The sequence below is a fragment of the Aethalodelphis obliquidens genome, unplaced genomic scaffold, assembly GCF_003676395.1.
Source record: "Aethalodelphis obliquidens isolate GAN/ISIS:26980383/991018 unplaced genomic scaffold, ASM367639v1 scaffold49, whole genome shotgun sequence".
In the NCBI taxonomy this organism is placed as follows: domain Eukaryota; kingdom Metazoa; phylum Chordata; class Mammalia; order Artiodactyla; family Delphinidae; genus Aethalodelphis; species Aethalodelphis obliquidens.
Genome location: NW_020837993.1, coordinates 12308598 through 12330906, shown reverse-complemented (window position 1 = coordinate 12330906; position 22309 = coordinate 12308598). Strand labels below are relative to the sequence as shown.

Here is a 22309-nt window from a genome sequence, read left to right as displayed (position 1 = left end):
ATCTGAACTCCCCTGCTGATCATTAGGAACAGTTTCAGATGTCCCATTCTTGGCTTTCATTTGTGCCAAACCCTGGACAAGTCTGTAACAAGGTTATGGTAGCAAAACACTGTGTTTCTGCACGGGGTGCTAAGTCGTCTGTCCTCCCTTCTTCTTAGCACAGCATCATTCACATTAGTCTGAGGTCTCTCCTAAATCAAGCTGTGCTTATATACAGAGGAAATATGAAAGCAAAGTTATCTTCCTTCTATCTCTTGTAAGCTAATAAACTACCTCAAATTCATTGTTTAACTGAATATACTGTTCTGTGCTTAGAGATGCTGTGGTCCAAACTCTGTCCTCAGTCAAGGTGAGGCAGAGGTGAATACGGCCCCAAAAGGCTCAGTGCTGGATCAACACACTCAAGAATGGGATAGATAGTCTTTTGTTGGTAGGTATTTGCAGAATACCTTAAAAAAGGGAGGGGGGCTTCCTTATCTGATCCAAAATGGTGCTGTTTTCTGTATCACATTCTTACACAATTCCCAATTATCTAAAATGCTGAGGAATGAAAGACAGCGTTCTGTTTCTTTTGACCAAATAGCTGGAAGTATTAAAAAGTTAAGGTAGACTAGAAATAAAACACAATTCCAATATGTTTTAAACCAGATTTAAGTTTTTTTTTTTAATTCAAATTGACCCAAAGCAAAACTTACATTACAAAGGAAGAACAAAATACATTATGATATAACACACTAGGAGTTACATGAAAGCTAAATTTGTGGGCAAAGGGCCTCATCCCAATCACATTCTGGGCTGATGAGCAATTCTGCAAGAAAGTTAGAATCTCAGTTTTTGTATGGTCCACTCTGGTAATTAAACTACACATTTTCGTCTCATAGGGTGTGTATCTGACAAATCAAGCTAGACTCCCTCACGCTCCAGATGTGTACTCTTGCTACTGCCAGAACACTGAATTCTCTAGCGGAAATGCTGTTCCAAGCATGACTGATAATGAATTAAAAAAACAAAATAGTCAAGTCCTCCAAACTAACAAGCATGGATTATTCTGTGGTAAATAGTTTAGAAATATGGGAATTAAATAATCTAAAAAACTTACTCTGCTGTACATTTATAAACACAAATATTTACACACAAAAAAATCTGTTTTTAAAAGATGAGGTTTGCAGTTCATTAATGATCATAATCTTTTATGAGCTGGTTTCTTTGGTGTACTTGCCAAATATATGTCTATAAAGGTTTAGTAATAGGCTTAAATAATAAATTTCAAAAGAAACATAGAAGGATCAGTGACAAATTTGATACTATTCTGAACATTTCAGTCAAGATTCTGGAAAAACCAATCAGTTGATTTTCTGAAAATATTTGTTCTCATTATGTTACTACAGAAAGCTTCTCTGCCAATCAAATTCAAGTGCAGACCGGCACGTTCATCCCTATATTCCACCAGTTACCAACTTGGAGACATTTTAGTTACTGTTAAATATGATATGTGATTGGGATTCTATTAACAACAACAACAAAAACATTCTTTTTAAACTTCCAGAAAAATGAAACCTCAAACAATAAATAATGGAATTATACACTTCTTCATTAAATAGAAATTTTGATTCCAGGAAGAGCATTCATAATTTTTTTCTGAAGTCGCAGCAGCAATATAGAACAAAGAATTTACCTTCATCTGACCTTTTTACTTGGAATTCCCTGACTCAAACTCAGTGGCTAACTTAATTTGGAAACCTTTGACTGGCTGGGGAAAGAAAATCATTTTGAACTAACTGAATAAATTAATAGACACATGAGGAAATAAGTCCTGTGCAAATGTAACATTAACACCACTGCTCAGAGTGCAGGACCCCACAAGCCCTCCCATCTCCTCGTCTCCCTGGGCCCAGGGTTTCAGGGAGAAGTAACACAATTCATTTCTGGCCATGCCAGGTCCCCGATGCCGCAAAAGTGTCCTAGCTCTGACCTGGCTATTGGTTTCCAGAATGAGAACACAGCTCAGCTCCTAGCTTCATAAAGGACTCTCTCTCAGAAGATAACTTTTTGGAGATATTTTTACGAAAAAAAAAAAAAGACAGACCACCCATTTCTATCCATCATGTTCCAGTTACAGTTTTGGGATGGTTACAAAACTGGCCACGCTCTTAGTGGCTCCCTGTAGAAGAGGCTATGTAGCCCATCCGTGATCCCCCACAACAACCTCTTCCCGAAGCTGCCCGTTCTTCAGAAAACTGTACCCAGCCTAGGCCCAGCAGATCAGACATCTGATGCCACAGCTACTCTGCATCCAAGAGAATAAACTCTGTGCTTGAGGAAATAACACTGCTGGCTCTGAAAAGGGTAAAGCCAGAGTAGACTCCTAATTCTGCTTAGTTATACTTTTCAGGTGAAATTCAGACAAGAGAAGCCCTTCATCTTGTAAACTTCTGATAACGAATTTATTACTGGTATGTAACTATTCTGAAATTTCCTAAAGCACTAAGAACAATACTGGGATATTTTTAAAGTTTCTTCTGAAACTAATATGATGACAAATCAAGCACAGAACTCATTTCCAAGGGCATCACCATAGATCTCTAATGCCTCTAGAACCACTGTTATTGACACTTTATCATATTTATGTTTACACTGCAAACATATGCCAATCAACCCAGAAAATAACTGTTCTGAAGAGCGTCACTGTGCATAACTTTAAAATAGATAGGAAATGCTTAATTAGCATATTAGGAATTAACCAGATTTACAAATGTGCACCCATTAGAAATTTTACCCTTTAGAAATTTTATTTCAACTGGGAGGAAAAAAACACCATGAAACCACCCCAAATTATTTAACCATTAAAGCCAAATGGTTTAACAATATTTGGGGCTATTTTTAGGGAATACTCTACCACCAGGACATGAAATTTTCGGCTTAAAGTGAAGTAAAAGACAAAGCTTAAAATGGAAATTGCAACTGACATACTATGGTTCTGCAATTAAAATTAGTGGTGGTTCCTGTTCTCACAGGCATGTCAAAGCCAGCTGTGGAATGAGGAACATCAAGTGAAATAATGGATAAAATACACCAGAAAGAGTACTGCACTGGAGGCACTGTTTTAAAAACAGAATACACGGGCTTTACAAAGTTATTTTCTTTCCCATTAGTTTTTTTAAAAGCACAATTCAACTAGAGACAGAAGTTGAGACGCAACGTCTCTGGGTAGTGTACTACAGTTGTTAAAAAAATAAGTTTAAAACAAGAGCACACCAACAGGAAAGCAGAGGTAATGGATTTATGTCATCCAAAGCTACATTAATTAGGAAAAGAACAGTTTGAAACAGCCAATTTGTACTCATTAAAAATGACTGAGGTGACAGCGTTACTTTAAAATTTTCTTAGAGCATTTTCCAGTAGAACCCAGGATGCCCCGGGTAAAACTGTGCCTCCAAACTGTAACAAGTGCTCTGCTGGTTTATAATATTGTGCACGTCAACGAAACCATAAATTTGGAAAGGGTAAATTCTCCACTCCTAACCTGCTTGTGTCATTTTGGAAAAACAATTGTTTTAAATGCAATATTGTATAGAAAGCTTGAACCTCGTAAACTTGGACCAAGAAACCAAATTAAGACCTTCAAGCATGTGGGGGGTGTGTGTGTGTGTGTGTGTGTGTGTGTTTATATATATAAAAACATCCCTCCCCTACAATGAAAACCAAACAAACAAACAAACAAAACCTAAAAGTGTATACCTGCTTTCTGATTTCACAGCAAATCAGAAATTGCATAGGATATACTTTGTGCAAGGCAAAAAGCCTTTTAAGTATCTGGAATATAACTCCTAATCTTGCTCACAGTTCTGTGTATATCAGATATCATCAAATTTGTGTTTTAAGTAGTCTTTCATGACCTTGGCAATTGGTAGTTCATCAAGTAGCTTTAGGTTTTGAAGGCCTATACATTGTCGAATTTTAATTCGGCACAGGTCCTGCAAGTTTCTGGGCTGTCCTATAAAGACACAAAAAAGAAAATGTTACAAAGCTGAAAAGCACAACATTTAAGGCGGGCTTTAAGGTTCTGGAAAGAATAGTTTATTTCACTGGGAAGTGTCTCTCTGTGGACTTTACATGCAAAGGATCAGAGAGACTCTAGCTAAGAGGACATGTCCTGGGTACCTTCATACGGCGTCTCATTTGATCCTTTTCACATCCCTGGGATGGTCGATATTTTCACCTCCATTTTACAAATAGGGACACTAAAGATCAGGGATTTTAGTCAATTGCTCAATGTCAGACGACCAATTAAAGCTTTTTAGACAGAGGCTAAAACCATATCTTCTGACTCTAAGCCTGGTATGCCTACCAGTACAAACTGAAATGTCAGTTCTTGTCCCAGGTAGGCCTCTAATATGCTGGGTGAACCAGTGTGAGGCAAATCACTCTTCTGGGCCTCAGTTTCTCAACCTGAAAAGTGAGAGAACTAAAAGAGATGCTTTCTAACATGGCTCCTCCTGTCAGCTCACTGTCCAGGGCACAGAACACAATCCCGGGGAGCTCTCCCAAATGACATCTGCCCCGCTGTTCACCATGATTCTGGACACAGTAGAACTTGGCTGTGGGGAGAGCGTGGACTGGGAGGGCGGGGGGGGGGGGGGGGGCGGAAAAAGCACCCCAAGCTATTCTGAATCCCCACCTCTTCAGACATGCCACCCTGACCATCTGCCAATAAAAACCTCTGCTATAACCCAACTCAAAAGAAAAATTACAAAATGCAATTTCTTTCACTTTTGAATACTTCGTTTTACCGAATCAATACAGATGACCACAAACACAAGCAAAAATTCTTTGCCACAGAGCCTCAGAAGTGTTTGGATTCACATAAATTCTACTTTCATGTTAAATGGTAATGATAATACAAACTAACATATGTTGAATGTGTACTCTGTGCCATGTAGTCTTATAAGCTCCCGACATATACTAACTCGTTTAATCCTTTTACGAGGGAAGTACTTTGATCATCATCCCCATTTTACAGACTGCTTGCATCTCTAAGTAACATGCTCAAAGTCAAGCAGGATGCTATACTTCAGCGATTCTCAAACTTCTTGGCCTCAAAACCTCTTTACAGGGACTTCCTTGGTGGCACAGTGGATGGGAATCCGCCTGCCAATGCAAAGGACACGGATTCGATCCCTGGTCCGGGAGGATCCCACGTGCCGCGGAGTGGCTAAGTCTGTGCACCATGGCTGCTGAGCCAGGGCTCTAGAGCCTGTGAGCTACAACTGCTGAGCCTGCGCTCTAGAGCTACCAGCCACAACTACTGAGCCTGCGATCTAGAGCCTGTGGGCCGCGACTGCTGGGCCCGTGCGCCTGGAGCCAGGCTCTGCAACAGGGGGGGCACCGCAATGAGAGGCCCGCGCACCGCAGCAGAGAGTGGTCCCCGCTCGCCACAACTGGAGGGGGCCCGTGCTTAGCAGTGAGGACCCAACGCAGCCATACATAAATAATAAATAAATAATTAAAAAAAAAAACTCTTTACACTTCACCATATTAGAAGTTAAAACAGAAATTTCAGAAATACTTAATTCATTTAAAAATAACAAAGATAAACCCATTATATGTTAGTTAGCATAAATACCATTGTTATGAAGGTAACAATATTCTCAAAAATAAATGAGAAGAATGGCATTCTTCCACATTTCTGAAAACCTTTTAAAGGTCTGGCTTAACAGATGATAGCTGAACTCTCATATATGCTCCTACACCCAATCTGTTGTGATGAAACCACATCATCCAGTCTCTGGGGAAGTCCACTTACTCTCATAAAAGAAGGAATGTGGAAAAGACAAATAATGTCTTAGTATTATTATGAAAATTGCTTTGACCTCGATATCCTGAAAGGGTCTGGCTAACTCCAGGGGTCCCCAGGCCATACATGGAGTACTACTGCTATACTTAGTACTTACTTGAATAGTACTCATTTACAGGGATCACCATTATTCAAAATTAAGTAATTCTTTATAAACGAAAAAGAGTCCTTAAAACTTAGACCTCTGCTCTGTAAGCCCTGTGCTTTCCAAGAGGTACTTAATACATGGTCTCTTAACAGAATCACAGCTGAAGCTACTGCTTTCCTAAAAATGGCTGTAAGCTAGGGGCACGTGTATCCATGGATGTCTGCATAAGGATCCCTGTGAGGCTGTAGCACTCACTCATGAGTCTCTTGGTGAGGTACGTCCCCCTCATCGTCCAGATCTCTACTAAAAGGGCACTGCTGAAAGGGAGATGAGGTCAGGTTCCCCATCAGATTCTCTCCGAGCTCCTTTTCTCTACAGTACTTAACAAGGCTATGATTTTACATTTACTTGGTGATTACCCATTAATGTCCATCTTCCTCACATGTTCCATGAGGGTAAGATGATTTCTGGTTGCCAATGCAAAAGTCCAATGCCTAACACAATACTCAACAAATACTAGTTGAACAAATGAACACTTAATAGGCTTGTCCTTAATGTATAAAACAGCTCATTGCAAAACACACCCATGTCAACAGCAAATCATTTTCTAACCTGTTTTGAATTATTTTTCATCACCATTCATGGGCTACCTTTAGGAAGAGAATAAATTATCACTGTCATTTTTCAATAAATGCTTATAGTATTTGATCTGCAAATGTAAACCAGAATATGTATCAGATTTGAATCTTCTTTTTTTAAAGAATTTGATTTTCCTAATAGATGGCAGGTTCTTTTCAAGTATAATATTAATGAAAAGAACAACCACGATGTATTCAGGCAAAAAACAGATGACATAGAATTGACATATATAAATATACATGTGTACTTAAATGAAAACATATCATCTAACAATGTGGAAAACCTGTATTACTGGAATTTGCTTAGCTAAGATAGAAAAGATGGAGACAATAGGTTCCAAATAGGGGATCTTCTGATGGTCTCGTTTTGTGGCAGATTATACTCTCCAAAAACGACCACAGTACCTCCTATGCCTCATGCTCTTTTTTTTACAATGTGACTGGATACCCCATCATTAAGAGATAGTATCTAGGTTCCCTCTCCTTGAAACTGGGTGGGCTCATGACTATGATGGAACTCAGATCATAGCTTTCACTTGGCTCTTGGGACATTCACTCTTGGCGCACAGCTATCACCACGCCATGAAGAAGTCTCAGCAGTCTACAAAAAGGAACTGAGGTCATTGCCCAACATCCAGGCTGAGCTCCCAGCCAAGTGCCCGCACAACTAGCCAGCCATCAGGGTGAGCCCTTTTGACAGTGGAGAGGCCCCAGTCAAGTGGCTCCAGATGACACTGCTTGGAGTAGAGAAGTAAAATAATCAATTATTATTATTTTAAGCCACTAAAATTTGCAGCATTAGATAACCAAGTGAGATTCTGGGACGTGGAAGTAGGGGGTTGTCATTAAAAAAAAAATCTAAAATAGATGGCTTTGTCATTGGGACCAGGCAGGGGGGAAAAGCCTTGACGAGGCTGTTGGTCAGGGCTTAAAGGAAAGTTTTAAAAATGTTACTAGAAGCTGGAGGAAAGGGGAGACTTTTAATTGTTTAATAAGTTCAAGGGAGGCAGCTACAGAAATACTACCACCCTCAGAAGCTATTGGTGCATTAGCCTTTCCCAGGGAAAAATGCACTTTCTATGCCTAAATATCAGAAAGTTTTACTCAGTTTGCTACCGAATTTTCTTCTTCTTAAGCAGTGTGTTGTGGCAGTCTTTTAATGTTTGGGGAGAATGTGATCTTTTGAAGATTTCCTGACCATGTATAATTCCTGTCTGCAGAAAGACCTTGAACGGTAAAGGCCAGAGTGGTTAAAAGCATCAACTCTGCAGCCAGCATCAAGTGCTGGCCCCAGTAGCTCCTGGGTGAGCTACTTAGCCTCCTGCCTTGGTTTCTGCATCTATGAACTAAGGATAACACCATCTACATAATAGGCCTTACAAGCACAAAAAGAATTAGTTTTGGTAAAGTGCTTACAATAGTTCCCAGGCATATAGTAAGAGCTATAGAGTATTTGGTAAATAAATGTTAAAATAGTAATTTTAAATACTTGTAAGGATATGTTTTGCTTCCCCTTCTCAGAAAAGTAGAGGGCTCCTTTTTGGAAGATGAAGCTTCCTGGTGTTAAGACGGTAAGAAAACTAGCTGACAACTTAACAGTAAAAGAACAACTCGTAATCTAGTCCTGGGAAACAGTGCTGAGCAAACTGATGGAAATCATATTCTGGAAATCACTACATGACCTGGATTCGGCAGAGATGTGAGAACTTAGTATAAAAAAGCTGTGCAGTGATGAAGTGAGGTTGTGTCGTTATACTACTGCTCCACAAATATACAGATATTCTCTCACCTTGCCAGGTAGTAGCACTGAGTGAAAAGCGGGCTACATAATAAAGAGTAATAAAGACTAATTGTAATGACTGTTATTTCCAAGACTATTTAAGGACCCATTTTTTCAAGAATATCATTTTAGGAATAGAAGATTATGACTGAAAAAGAAGTACAGCCATACCTCGTTTTATTGTGTTTTGCAGATACTGCATTTTTTACAAATTGAAGGTCTGTGGCAACCCTGAATTGAGGAAGTCTATCAGTGCCATTTTTCCAGCAGCATTTGCTCACTTCATGTCTCTGTGTCACATTTTGGTAGTTCTTGCAATATTTCAAACATTGCCATTATTATATTATTATGGTGATCTGTGATCAGTGATCCTTTTCTTGAAGTTACTACTAGGCTAAAGGCTCAGATGATGATTAGCATTTTCTAGCAATAAAGTATTTTTAAAATTAAGATACGCACATTGTTTTTTTAGACATAATGCTATTGCACACTTGATATACTACAATATAGTCTAAACATAACTTTTCCATGCACTGGGAAACCAAACAATTTGTATGACTTGCTTTATTGCAACAGTCACTTTATTGCAGTGGTCTGGAACAGAACCTGCAGTATCTCTGAGATGTGCCTCTTATTTATTTTCTTGTCAATACATCACTCAAAAGTATTTACTGAGCACCTACTATGTACTTAAAAATGCACTGTCCCAGAGATTAAAGGGGCAAGAAAAAGAAGGAGGTGGTGGCAGAGGAAAAGAAGGCAGAGAAAGAGAATAAAGGGAACAAAAGCAAAAAACCAACACATGTGCATGCTGTTTACCAGGCGTCTTAGAAAATTACTCCTGTCCTCTTAAATAGCAACTGCCTTGTCCATGGGATGACAGGGGAGACCTTGGGGGACATCTCACAAAAAGAGTATAATTTAAGGAATTATAAACACTATGGGGGATGCAGAAACACTACAAACTATTATTCATACTAATGAACTACAATGGGATTACATAATACTTCAAAGGGTTATTAGTCTTTCCATTTGGTAAAGAAGCCCATCATTAGTAATAGTTGGGCTGGTATAAAATAGGAAATCAGCTTTTGAAGGGTCTGGTCTAGTATAATTACAAAACCAGGGCAGCAGCATAATTTTGAAAATTAAATATCCTAAAGCACCTCCTTTTGACATGACCACCACTGCATTTATAATAGGCTAAACTTATTTATTTAGCACTCTCCATCTTTGGTCAACATCTGGAATGGTCTCCCAATACCTCTTTGTTTTATTTCAGTTTCCCATTTTAAGACCCTACCATAAACACGTTTTATTCCTTTGCTCTTGCCTCTGAATTCCCTTCACAGAGACTTAGTATGAAATGTGTTAAATCTTATTTTACAGGACAAAGGTAGTTGCGAGCTCACCTCAAAATAAAAATCATGGTATTGTAAAATAAAAGGCTACTCTGATTTAACTCTTAGATAGAATCCAAAAGTACACAATGTCAGCCTTGATGACATTTGTCCACTTGTTACATTTTTCTTCACAGGCACACGAGCTTTGACCTATTTTTCTCATTTGCACTAAGCCAAACAAAAGCATATATTGCTTCCTAACAAATAACAGAAATCCCTAGAAACCTACATAAAAAATAGAAAGTAATACAAATATGACAGAAATAGTACAGAATAAGGTAATACTTTTCCATATCAAAGAACCTTAAAATGTGGTGTAATTTGACTTAAAACTGTGTACTATTTATTTATTTCTAAAAGTGATTTTAATCATTGGGACTAAATAACCTAATAAGACTACAATGTAGATGTGTAGCAAAATCCCCAATGAGAAGAAAAATCAATAATCAAAAATAACCTTAGTTAAAATGTGTTACACAAATTATTTCCCCAAAGAGTTATACTAAGGTAACACTATTTTGGTAAGTCATACTAAAAAAAAAAAAAAGAAAAAAAAAGTGCGAAGAAATTGATTAAAGAAGCATTTGAAAGGAACACAGGAGTAAGGTCACCTGATGCCGAGGGGTTGTATGGGGTCATCTGCTTACATACCTACCTGCTGCTGTGCTGGACTTAGCTGAGAAAGCCACAGCCTAAACTTCACTTTCTTAAAATTAAAGTCATGATTTATATTCTTACTTTTTTTAAAGTTTAAAACTTTGCAGCTAAAACATACTACTTGACTATGACTAAAATTTAAAGACATATTTAAATTAAAACATATAGTGTTTATAAAACAGTATTTTTAAATGCCTGTGATTTCAGTTACTGTAGTGTTTATAAAATAGTATTTTTAAATGCCCGTAACTGATGTTCTAGAAAGTAACAATCTTAAGTACTTGATGGATTAATTTTCTGCAAAACAGTTTATCCAACTCATTCCCATTTACCTAATCTTTTTCTCTTAGAAGTATGAGCCCTTTATTTTTCAAATTCCTTTTGGTCAATTTACTTATTTAAAAAGTTTTTATTTAAATAAAATATTATAAAATTATTAAATACATTAAAATTATTTAAAATTTAATTTAAATAATTAATTCCTTTTATTAACTCCTTTAATTCCTTAAAACATACAAATCAAAATATTGATACAACCCAGCACTACCTTTTACCTACCACTGAAGCATACTGAGCAGCTGCTTCAAGTATTTGGACAGCATCTACTAGAAACACAGATCAGTGCATTACCTTAGACTCCTCTGGATATTAAACACAAACCCAATTGGCATATTCTCTGCCTTAAGAGTAATTTATACGAGAGCCTGCTATGCTATGTAAAAAAAAAAAAAAAAAAATGTGTTTAGTGAACAGTTAAGTGGTTAACTTACTCAAGGACTCCTTGGCACCTCTGATATGCTGCTGTGCACGGTGAATCTCTGAAACTGGGATCTAGAATCCAGGGTACTAGTCTTCTAAACTGACTTGCACTCTTAAAATTATAGGACCTCAAAGAATTTTTGTTTATGTGTGTTATATCCATCTATATTCATCATATCTAGAAAATAAACTTCAGAAATTTTAAAAATACTTATTGATTACTTAAAATAATAGTAATAAATTTATTATCAGTTGAAATAAGTTTTTATGGGAAGAAAAAGCTGCTTTTCAAAACAAGAAAGATTTCATGAGAAGAGTGGCACTGTTTTACATCTCTGCAAATATCTCTTAGGTCTGGCTTCAGAGAAGACTGCTGGATTTACAGATCTGCTTCTGCGTACCATCTGTTGTAATATGCTGTCGTGATTGAAGCAGATGAAGAAAATCCAGACTCACATAGGTAGTTGGAAAAGGAAGTAATATTTTAATGGCCTTTTTAGATAATCATGGATCTTCTTTGATACTTCACCAAAACTCAACAAGAGTTGTTTTTTTAAAGGTTAGATGCAATATGGAATCTGAAACCACGACAATGAACTTCTTTATACCCTTTCACATTAAAATCCATTGGTCTGTTTTGCCCTCTGAACGGATCTTTTACCCATGCATGATTTTGTAACATCATGCATTAGTCATTTGGAAAATACTGGTTACCTGGGTTATTATGCAGATCTTCCAAATGTTGACCCAATTTGTTACATGATATCAAAAAATTACTTTTGTTATTATCTCTACTAATCTCAAAAAAGTCTTTACATGTTGGGAAACTGGCAATATCCCAGTGGCAAATACAAAAATACAGGCTTTTCAAAATTCTAACTTTCACTTGAAAGCTCAAATTTTATGACTCCCCATAAATACTGTAAGTTGTTTTCCTTAAGGTGACAAACGCACTTTATTCATTTTCAACAAAATGTCTACCAAATACCAAAGCCTAAACAGCTATAGTTTGGCTGTCCATCCATCCTTCAGGTAAAAATGGTATTCCACCAAAAATGCTGCTGGTTCAGCTCAAACAAATCACAGATGTACTTTTCCTCCATTCAATCACAGCACTTCATTACACAGTAAGAATACTTTCAATTTCCATCCCACAGAATATTTAAAAGGTACATACTGAAAGGGATAAGATTTAATAAAATTAAATCAAAGAGATTCCTAAATGGAACTGGAACAGTCTTTACTGAGATTGCCTTGTGGTGAAGAACACAACTACTAGTACCCTCTGGGACTACTGCCTTGATTAATGCTGAGGTACCTGCCATTTTACCCACCACAGCTCTTACACCATCAGTGCAAAAGTCAGTGCAGAGACACAGATGCAGAGAACGGACATGTGGGCACGGGGGGGAAGGGGAGGGTGGGATGAATTGGGAGACTAGGTTTGACATAAATACACTACTATGTGTAAAACAGATAGCTCATGGGAACCTGCTGTGCGGCACAGGGAGCTCAGCTCCCTGCTCTGTGATGACCTTGATGGGGGGGGAAGGGGGGAGGGAGGTCCAAGAGGGAGGGGATATAGGTATACATATAGCTGATTCACTTCATTGTACAGCAGAAACTAACACAACACTGTAAAGCAATTTTACTCCAATAAAAAAAAAAAGAAAAGGCAAATAATATCTTAGTATTGTTATGAAATTAGTTTTGGCCTCATGGGCACCTAAAACTGTCTTGAGGACCCCCAAGAGTCCACACTGTTCTACATGAATCCAGAAACAAAATAAAATAAAACCACAAGCAGCAGGATATCATCCCCTTTAAGAGTGTTTATTGGCAAGAATTTTTAAAAGGAGGGACTCCACGGACTATGGTCTAATACCCCCATCTTTCAGAGAAGGAAACAGACCCATGAGGCAGGTGGAGGCTAATCAGCTTGCCCAAGTTTATTAGGTAAGTCAGACACTGGGTCAAGAGCCCATTAACTGCTCTCTCCACCACCAGACTCAGCTGATTCAACAGCACCCATGACACAGGCACAGCTGAGAAACCTTCAGGACGCTATAAAGGAGACACATGCCTCTGAATACAAGTGGGCAAAATTCTACTCAGCCCAAGGGACCATGGATAGGATGATTTTCGCATTGTAAGTAAAAATGATAAAAATAATGAATAGACTTCTGGTTTCAGCTCCAACATATAATGAACTTGAAGTCCTCGCTCCAGTCCTTATAAGAAGAAAAAGCCAAACAAACTGAAATTAATGACTTATCTAGGACCCATCAGTAAACTGATGTCACAGGGCAAACCACCATAAAATCTGGAGAGAGAATCAGATCTAGAGTCACAGCTGAAATCTGTGCACCTGCAGCAGTAGCTATTGGAGCCACAAACTGGTAGGAACACGTAAATGGTCATTGTGACAAACTGCCAGGAGCTGTGCATGGACCAGCCTGAGAGGGAGAGCCACAGTCTTAGGAAACACCTGATGTTCTGAGCTTTCCTTTCAGGAACCCCATCAGGTTCTCACATGAAGAGCCAATAAAGACCCCCTCATGGCTCTGCCAGGGGGAGGGTGAGAATAACTATCTGACATACACTCAGAAACTTCATAACAAAGTCTGTTCTCCAAGGGAAGAGACTTCACCAGAGTCTTACCCCACCTGGAGAATAAATGTTTCTCTGACTCCAGTCACTGCAGTCCTCCTAGCTCACCAAGGTGTGGGTATTTGGGGGTGGGGGGCAGGGCATGAAACAGGGGAGAGGGCAAAACTGCTTTCTCATGAAATCTCTCTTTCTTAAAAAACTTTCATATTCTGAGTAACTCCTTGACTCGGAAAGTTTACATTGTAGGGCAGGGAGATGATAAGGGGAAAAGAGCACTAGATTAAAATCCCATTGCTCAAGGGGAGTTCTATTATTATTTAACCATTTCTCAGGGTAAGCTTTACTTATGAAATAGTCTTTCTTGAAGTTTTAATGTTGCACCTCTTTTAACAACATTTTCTTGTGCTCTTTCTTGTGCCCTTTCTTGTGCATAAATGTTAATTTTTTCTTTTGAATTGGGCAAACATTCCTACAATCTCTGCTCTTTATCTTCAGCTAGAGAATTTTTGCCCATTCCTATATGCCAGAGTTTCCATAATCCTCTTAGCTCCAAATGGTGTCTGTGCAAATGCTACGTACAAATTATTCTACTTTAATTAACTGCATGCATTTGCATGACCCTCAGAATGACTGTCTCCAATAGACCTCCATCAACAGACCTCCATCATCCTCCATCAATGGACCTCCATCAGAACGTCTGCTGCTGTCTGTCATCACCATTTCTACCTGTCATCAGTCACATCTTCATTGCTCTCTCTGTTGTTGTCCCTTTAGTTTATTTGCGCCACTCTTTTTTTATCTAGTAAAAGAACTAAAAGACCAAAAACTGGCTTCTCTAAGCAGGAAACACCTTTCCCTCAGCAAGGTGATCCTCATTCTCCAGGTAGGATCCTTGGCTCTTCTTAGCTGTATTTACCGTTCCAGGGCACAAAAAAGCTGCTCCTTCAGTTGACTGGCTTTCTGGAGGTGACCACATTGAGTTCCAGCCATTCTAGAAGGCAGAGGTTTCTGGAAGTCTGTCTGTAGAATTAACACCACCTCTTTGTGGCTTCTCCCTCTACTGTGACCAACAAGGCACCCACAGATACTACCTTATAACTAAGCCACTTGACCTGCTCTGTTTTTATGGAGTGTGTGTATCAGAGTTTTTCTGGCAATTTTTCTAAAAAGCCACAGTAGCTTTTAGATTCTAGGATTATGATTGTCTTGAGTTCTTCCAATTTAAATAACTTGCTCTCTAGTAAAATGGCCCTGAATAAAGACCACCAAGTGGTATTTCTGCTGTCCTTACACCTCAGGAGTCTGAGTTCTCAGATGTGAGGCCAAGGACTCGGGGCCTAGAGAGCGGTAGCTCTCAGCAGCAGTAAAGACTGAAAGGAGCTCAGGGATTTGACTTGATGGCTCCCTGAACCACCCAACCATCTTTCACTCTGGTTTTCTTTTCTTTTTTTAAAATTATTTGATTAATTTATTTATTTTTGGCTGCATTTGGTCTTCATTGCTGCACGCGGGCTTTCTCTAGTTGTGGCGAGTGGGGGGCTACTCTTTGTTGCAGTGCATGGGCTTCTCATTGTGGTGGCTTCTCTTGTTACGGAGCACAGGCTCTAGGCGTGTGGGCTTCAGTAGTTGTGGCAATGGGCTCAGTAGTTGTGGCTTGCGGGCTCTAGAGCGCAGGCTCAGTAGTTGCAGCACACAGGCTTAGCTGCTCCGCGGCATGTGGGATCTTCCCGGACCAGGGCTCGAACCCATGTCCCCTACATTGGCAGGTGGATCCTTAACCACTACGCCACCAGGGAAGTCCTCACTCTGGTTTCCAAGAGAGCCAGTACAGACCTCCAGAGGGCATCAGCTACAGTTGGTCCTTCTAGCACATAATTATTCACTAGGAAAAGAAAATCTAATAAATAATGCACAGGTGAAGCAGAAACACTTAATTTGCTTTTGGCAGGAAACACCACTGACAGCAAAGTCAAGAAGTAATGAATTATGTTGCATCACCTGAAGACAGAGGATAACTGCAGCCTTCCAAGGACAGATGGTCCTTCACTTCTGAAAAGCATCCCAAATTTGCTCAGCTACCATCCTTACAGATGCAGCCAATCAGCCAACCCACACTTACTGAGGTGTATGGCTCTGCTCTAGGTGCAGTGGAGAACTCAAACACAAAGAGGCAGTCCCGTCGATTTTTCTATCTGTCCTAATTTTAAAGGTATGTGTGAATCTCTTTTTTAACTCAACATTCTTGCTCACCAGCAGCACTCCATGGTGGAACTGAGCAGCTCCAAGGGCCGGGGGATGAAGGGGCAGCTCCCCCCATCCCCCTGGCTGCCTGTCTCCAGATGCAGACCACACAACAGTTTATAGATTTGAAAATAGAGGCTAGGGTAGAATAAGAATCTAAGGGATTCACTCTGTAGGTAGCAAGCCAGCTCTTGCTGTTCATCTACCCTCACTTAATTAATTATTTTATTAAAAAAAAAACATATATAGCACTTAAAATGTGCCAGGTACTGTTTTAAGTGCTTTATAAATATTAACTCATTCAATCCTCACAACAAGCCTGTAAGACAGATATAATTACCCCAATTTTAAGATGAGGACACAGAGGCACAAAGTGGTTAGCTAACCCACCCAAAGTTACAGCTAATATGTGGTAGAGTCATGGCTGGTCTAACATAGTCTAGCCCTAGTCTACCACCATTAACCACGGAGCAAAGTATTTAACAAACAAGGCTGCGGCATTTATGTGTGTAACATGCCTTCCTGAAGACAGACAAGGTAATTTAACCATGAGCCTCTAGTGTTAAGTTAAAACAACAACAATAGCAGCAACAACAAATATATATTCAGAATTTATTAAGAATAAGATATACGTTACAGGCTACATACCACGACAGAATTCTAACCTCAAGTTCAAGAGTAATCTTATCTTTCACTACACCAACACCCCTACTGGTCTATATAAATGAAAACTGCTAGAACATTTGCTGAGAGAATCAGCATTTGAATTTTTGCTGTAGTCTTTTCCTAAAATGTGGCCTGGATCTGAAGGGTCAGCTGGGGAGGAATCAGCACACATAACATCTCCTGTCTCTGGGTACATCAGTGTGCCTCAAAAGCTTTCTGCAAGGGACCACCTACCAGATAGCCCAAAACATCTCTCCCAAGGCAGGCATATCTGTGCTGTACAAGTCGACAGCCACTAGGCACTTGTGGATGTTTAAATTTAAATTAATTAAATAAAATTAAAAATTCAGTTCCTGGGTGGCACTTGCCACATAATAAGTGTTCAACAGCCACATGGGGCTAGTGGCTACCACAGTCAACAGCACAGAGACCATTTCCATCATTACAGAAAGTTCTATTGGACAGCATGAGTTAGATCCTGAGTGTGATTTCTTTTTATGCTTGAGTCTGAATATACTTAGTGGTAATAATTTCATCCTTCCTTTCTTATGAATAAACAAAATACAAATTACATTTCATTTCTTCATAAGTTTTCTACTCCCAAATTCAGCTCTCAGGGGGCAGTGGATTATTTACAAGCAGGTCAAGTAAACTCCTCACCCTCCAGTACCTGGTACCCAGAATGTGTTTCTTCTTCCATAACAATGAATGAAACATAAAACTTAGGTAAGGAAGGGGAATTCATTAAAAAGTGTGGCAGACAAATGTTCTGTTTATAGACTGTGGCTTCATGTGTGATGTTAAGCTCTGAGACACATACTCGACTGGTCACAAGGAAGTCGGACAGGAGAGGGTGGCTACTCCACACAAACTAATACCTCTATCCGAAAAACAACACGAACACATGCACCACTACACACAATGGGTCAGACACTTTTCCTGGCTTTAAAAAAAAGTGCCCACACAAAAACAGGTCAGTTATACAGTCCTGTGTGGGCCAGAGACAGTGGCACCAAATTTTCCACTGGGAGCAAATTTTTCTTTACAACACTTTCTGATTTCTATCATCCTTAACCTGCATTACTAGGATGTCTGATAAATAACACTGCTGTTCCATTTCATGTGTGTTCACATTGTAAAGAAGAAGAAAAGCAACAATAAAACATGAGCAACAGCTTAGCAATAAAGCACAAATTCTAGGACACTTCCATAGCTATGGATGCTAAGATCCAAAATTCTCCTAATTCCTCAGTCTCAATTCCAGGAAAGCCTGGAAAGACTATGTTTATGACCAGTAGGAACTGCCTTGTTCTAGCATCGATCTTAACATCTAACATCGAGGGTGTTCTAACACCCTATCTACCCCCATTTACTTTTAGTAACATAACTGAATTTTTAATGAAATCCTGTGATATAGAGCTTTCTTTTCAGTTCAGATGAATGGAATGAGCAAGGCTAATAAGAATCATTAATGTCTGGTCATTTTAAGTTGTAAAAATACCTTAAGCTCCTCAGAAGATGCAAAATTTAAAAAAAATGTAATAGTAGTAATAATTAAATTACATACTTGTGACTTCTTGTAAGAAATCCAAACACGGTCGACTACTTCCAGAAATGCTTATTGAAACAGCCAGTGGGGTCTGTCCTTCATAGTTCCTTGTGTTCGTGTCCGCTCCATAATTATATAACATCCGTGCACAAAGCACGTCATCCCTAAGGGCAGACAAATGTAAAGGAGTTTGTCCATCTTCTAAGCGACCCAAGTTTGTGTCTGCTCCTCTCTGAAGGAACATTCGGCAATAAGAGTGATTGCTTTTGATCACAGCGTATCGCAACAGGAAACCGTTCTGAATGTCGATGTTGGCATTGTGGTCCAGGAGGATTTTCACACAGCTTGACCTCTCTCGGATAATGGCGAGCTGAAGCGGCGTTGTACCTTTATCACTGAGCGGGTCAACCTCAGCCTTGAACTCCAGTAGGAGTCGGACAAATGAGTCCCTACCATAGTGAGCAGCCACATGAAGGGGAGTCCAGCCATCATTGCTTTTTGCATTAATAATGTCGCTCCTGTATTCAGATTCTAACATCAGGCGTGCAATCCGAGCCCGGCCATGCATGGCTGCATAATGAAGTGCAGTGAAGCCTCCGATTAAGTCCTTAACTGTGGGATCAGCTAGAGTTAAAACCAAAATGAAAACATTAGCAGACTCTGAGACAAAGCAACGAACTCTGCCATGGCACAGCACATCTTAGCCAATTCTCATATGAAATGTGAAATGATTAAACACTATAATGAATATTAATTCCTTCTTGCCTCAGCTTAATTGAAATACTGTTTTAATGGAAAAAAAATTTTAGTAGAAAGTTATCAAACCTCGATTAATAGGATGAGTATATGACTTACAAAGCATTTAAAAGCTATATACAAAAAACACAGAGTCCAGATCACCACATCCCCTCTCTTTGCTAATTTCACCAATTGCCCTTGGCTTCCCAACTCCCTCATCTCTGTACTGTTTCATGTTGCTCTTCTGTTTTGAACTTTTTGTTTTATTTTCTCTTCTGCTGCTTCTTGGTCTTAAAAAGAAGCATGTGTAGCAACATCTGCTGCTCTAAATTACGGATGTACTGTGGTCTGGCAGACTGTGTTGTTTTAGGGTGTATTAGGTAAAAATTAAAAAAAAAAAAGGTTTTCTGTGATCTGTAAGAATTCCAAAACATGTAAGATATATGTTAAGTGATCTTGATAAATCATGTTTTTATAAGATAAAACTCTATTCTGAATTCTTCGTTTTACAAGAACTTTGCAGTTTTTAAGAATTAAACAGCACACATTGTGTGAAAAATTGGGAGAAACCTCAGCACTGAATAAATATTATTTTCTAAAACAGTTCCAAACCTCTCTCCTAAATCGACAGATTTCTGGAAGAAAAAAAAGAAATAAAAGAGAAGAAAAGAAACTAAAATGATTTATCTGCTGTATGACTCCTCAAGTCACAGACTTTTGTCACCTGCCCCCAGTCTTTCCTAAAGCTGAGGGTCAGTTCTACACAGCTCTCATCCCACTAGCCTTCCTGGACAAGGGCAGAAAAGGGGCAAGAACCCTCATATGCTATAGGTAGGTCACTTCCTGGAGGACAGCAATTCTGTGTGAAGATAACTGGTTGGACCTAACTACCAAGGATTAAAATACTTTCTTCTTATAAAAGTCACCATTAATTTTTAGCTTGTTCATGAAAGAGAAAAATTCATAAGTGTTCTTCAAACAAACAAACAAAAAGCCTCCACAGTCATGTGATTAAACGAAACACTTGCATTTTGTTTAGTAAAATGTTGCTTAGTTCTAAAACATTTTATGACAGCTTGGTCTCTTAGAAAAACCTATGAGGCAGAAAACTGTACCTAAAATAGTAATAATACTGTGGAGAATACAAATTTCAATTAAGAAATAGTTACAACAAAAGCTATAAAAAGTTAACACTTTTTAGGTAAGCTATATCAGTTGAATTTCTAAGATTATTTCATATAAACTGATATTACACAACACTAATATGACTTTTATGTGTTTAAAGAAAATGAGGGTATCATATCTGCCTTGGTCTTCACTAAAAGAAAAATATACAGTACCTATTCACTACTTAATTTAAAAAAAAGGAGCAAGAATATTTAAACAATGCACATTGCTGCCATCTACTGGTAAGGCATGAACATGAGCTACTGTTGCCATTTTGACAGATGATGCTGAGCCCTCAAATCTGTTTTCAGATACCTCACTTACCTAAAGTAGACTAAGACAGGCATGAAATATAAAAGAACCCCTTCTATTCAAATAAAACCGTAAATCTTGCCAAGATGGCCATCCCTAATCTATACCTGACCAATCAACTGCTTCCAGACATTCTCTTTTAATCTGTTAGTGAAATTCAAGAATACCTTTTTTCACTTCTCCCACCTTTCATCCACCATGGGTGCCTTTAAAGTTGCCAGCAAACAGTCTCATGTGCATCCTATACTCGCTTTGTTTGACAGTAAAATTAAAATTATGTTACATAAAATTGCACTGGCATCTTTAGTTTTCCACCTCAGGTCTTTTTTAGATTCTACTTACAACTTGGTGCTATACTGAGCTAGGAAAAACAAAGATTAACAAATACAGCAATGATCTGCTTAGTCTAAGTAAAAACCACTAAAATCCATTAATTGAGCACACACTGGAAACACAGCACAGAAGGAAGACTGTAGGTTAACAACATATACAATCTGTATAGTTACTTTCCTCAAGAAATTAACAAATAGGAAATATAAGACAAAGATGAAAACAAAAATTAATTTAAGGATTATTAGCCAACGCAATAAGATAAGAAAAAGATCTTATTTGTAATAGTAGCAGAAACTACAAAACACCTAGATATAAATTCTGTAAGAAATGTGCAGGGCACATGTGAAGAGACCTTTTTTGACTTAACTGAATTCACTTCATCTGTGTCTGTTCAAATGTTCCTTCAACAGAAAATCCTTCGCTGAACACTAACATGGTAGCCCCATCACCTCATAACTTTGTCTGCTTTAGCAAGCTTTCTCCCCCCAGGTGCAACCTATTTAATACAAATTGTATCAGTCTCAAGAAACCCATTTGAAAAGTTTGAAAGCATATATAAATAAAAGCAGACAAACATTCCCTACCAATATGGTTCTTTCTTTCCAACAGCTTTACTGAGGTGCAATAAAACTGAACCATTTTAAGTATACAGGTTGATGAACTCTGACGAATTGTATACAGTCATGTGACTACCACTACAATCAAAATATTCCCATCATCTCAAAAAGTTCCTTCCTGCCTCTTTATAGACAATTTCCTGCCCAGACTCTAGACCTCAGGCAACCACTAATGTTTTGCCTTTCTATAATTTGATATAAGTGGAATCATAGAGTATTAGGCTTTTGTATTTGACTTATTTCGCTTATCATAATGTTTCTGAAATTCATACATGTTGTTGTGGTTCATCAAAAGTTCGTCCCTTTGCAGCTCGGTGCTTTGTGACTGCCTGGAGGGGTGGGATAGGGAGGATGGGAGGGAGGGAGACGCAAGAGGTAAGAGATATGGGAACATATGTATATATATAACTGATTCACTTTGTTATAAAGCAGAAACTAACACACCATTGTGAAGCAATTATACTCCAATAAAGATGTAAAAAAAAATTTAATCCCTTTGTATTGCTGAACAGTATTCCATAATATGGATATATAGTTATTATTTATATAGTCAGTAGCAAATGGATAAATGGGTTATTCCTAGGCTATAATGAATAAGGCTACTGTGAACATTCATATACAAGTCTGTTTGTGGATATATGTTTTCAGTTCACTTGGGTAAATACCTAGGAGAGAATTGCTGGTCATATGTTAAATGTACATTTAACCTCCTAAAAAAGGGCCAAACTGTTTTTCTAAGCGACTATACAATATTACACTCCCACCAGCAATGTATGAGAGTTCCTAATGTTCTACATGTTCACTAATACTTGGCATTATTAGTAATTTTAATTTTATCAATTCTATTGAGTATAAAGTGGTAACTTATTGGGATTTTAATATACATTACCCTGATGA

At 38.4% G+C, this 22309-nt stretch overlaps 1 protein-coding gene across 1 annotated transcript in view; it reads right to left on the bottom strand.

Moving 5' to 3' along the window:
* Nucleotides 1–633: 633 nt before the first annotated feature.
* Nucleotides 634–22309, bottom strand: part of ASB7 (ankyrin repeat and SOCS box containing 7) — a 49120-nt gene continuing 27444 nt past the window's right edge. The window contains exons 5-6 of the mRNA XM_027083233.1: nucleotides 18264–18869; nucleotides 634–3994 (exon numbers count right to left, since the gene is read on the bottom strand). Coding sequence (XP_026939034.1) covers nucleotides 3855–3994; nucleotides 18264–18869 — 746 coding nt within the window. The 3' untranslated portion in view covers nucleotides 634–3854. The remainder of the gene's footprint in view (nucleotides 3995–18263; nucleotides 18870–22309) is intronic.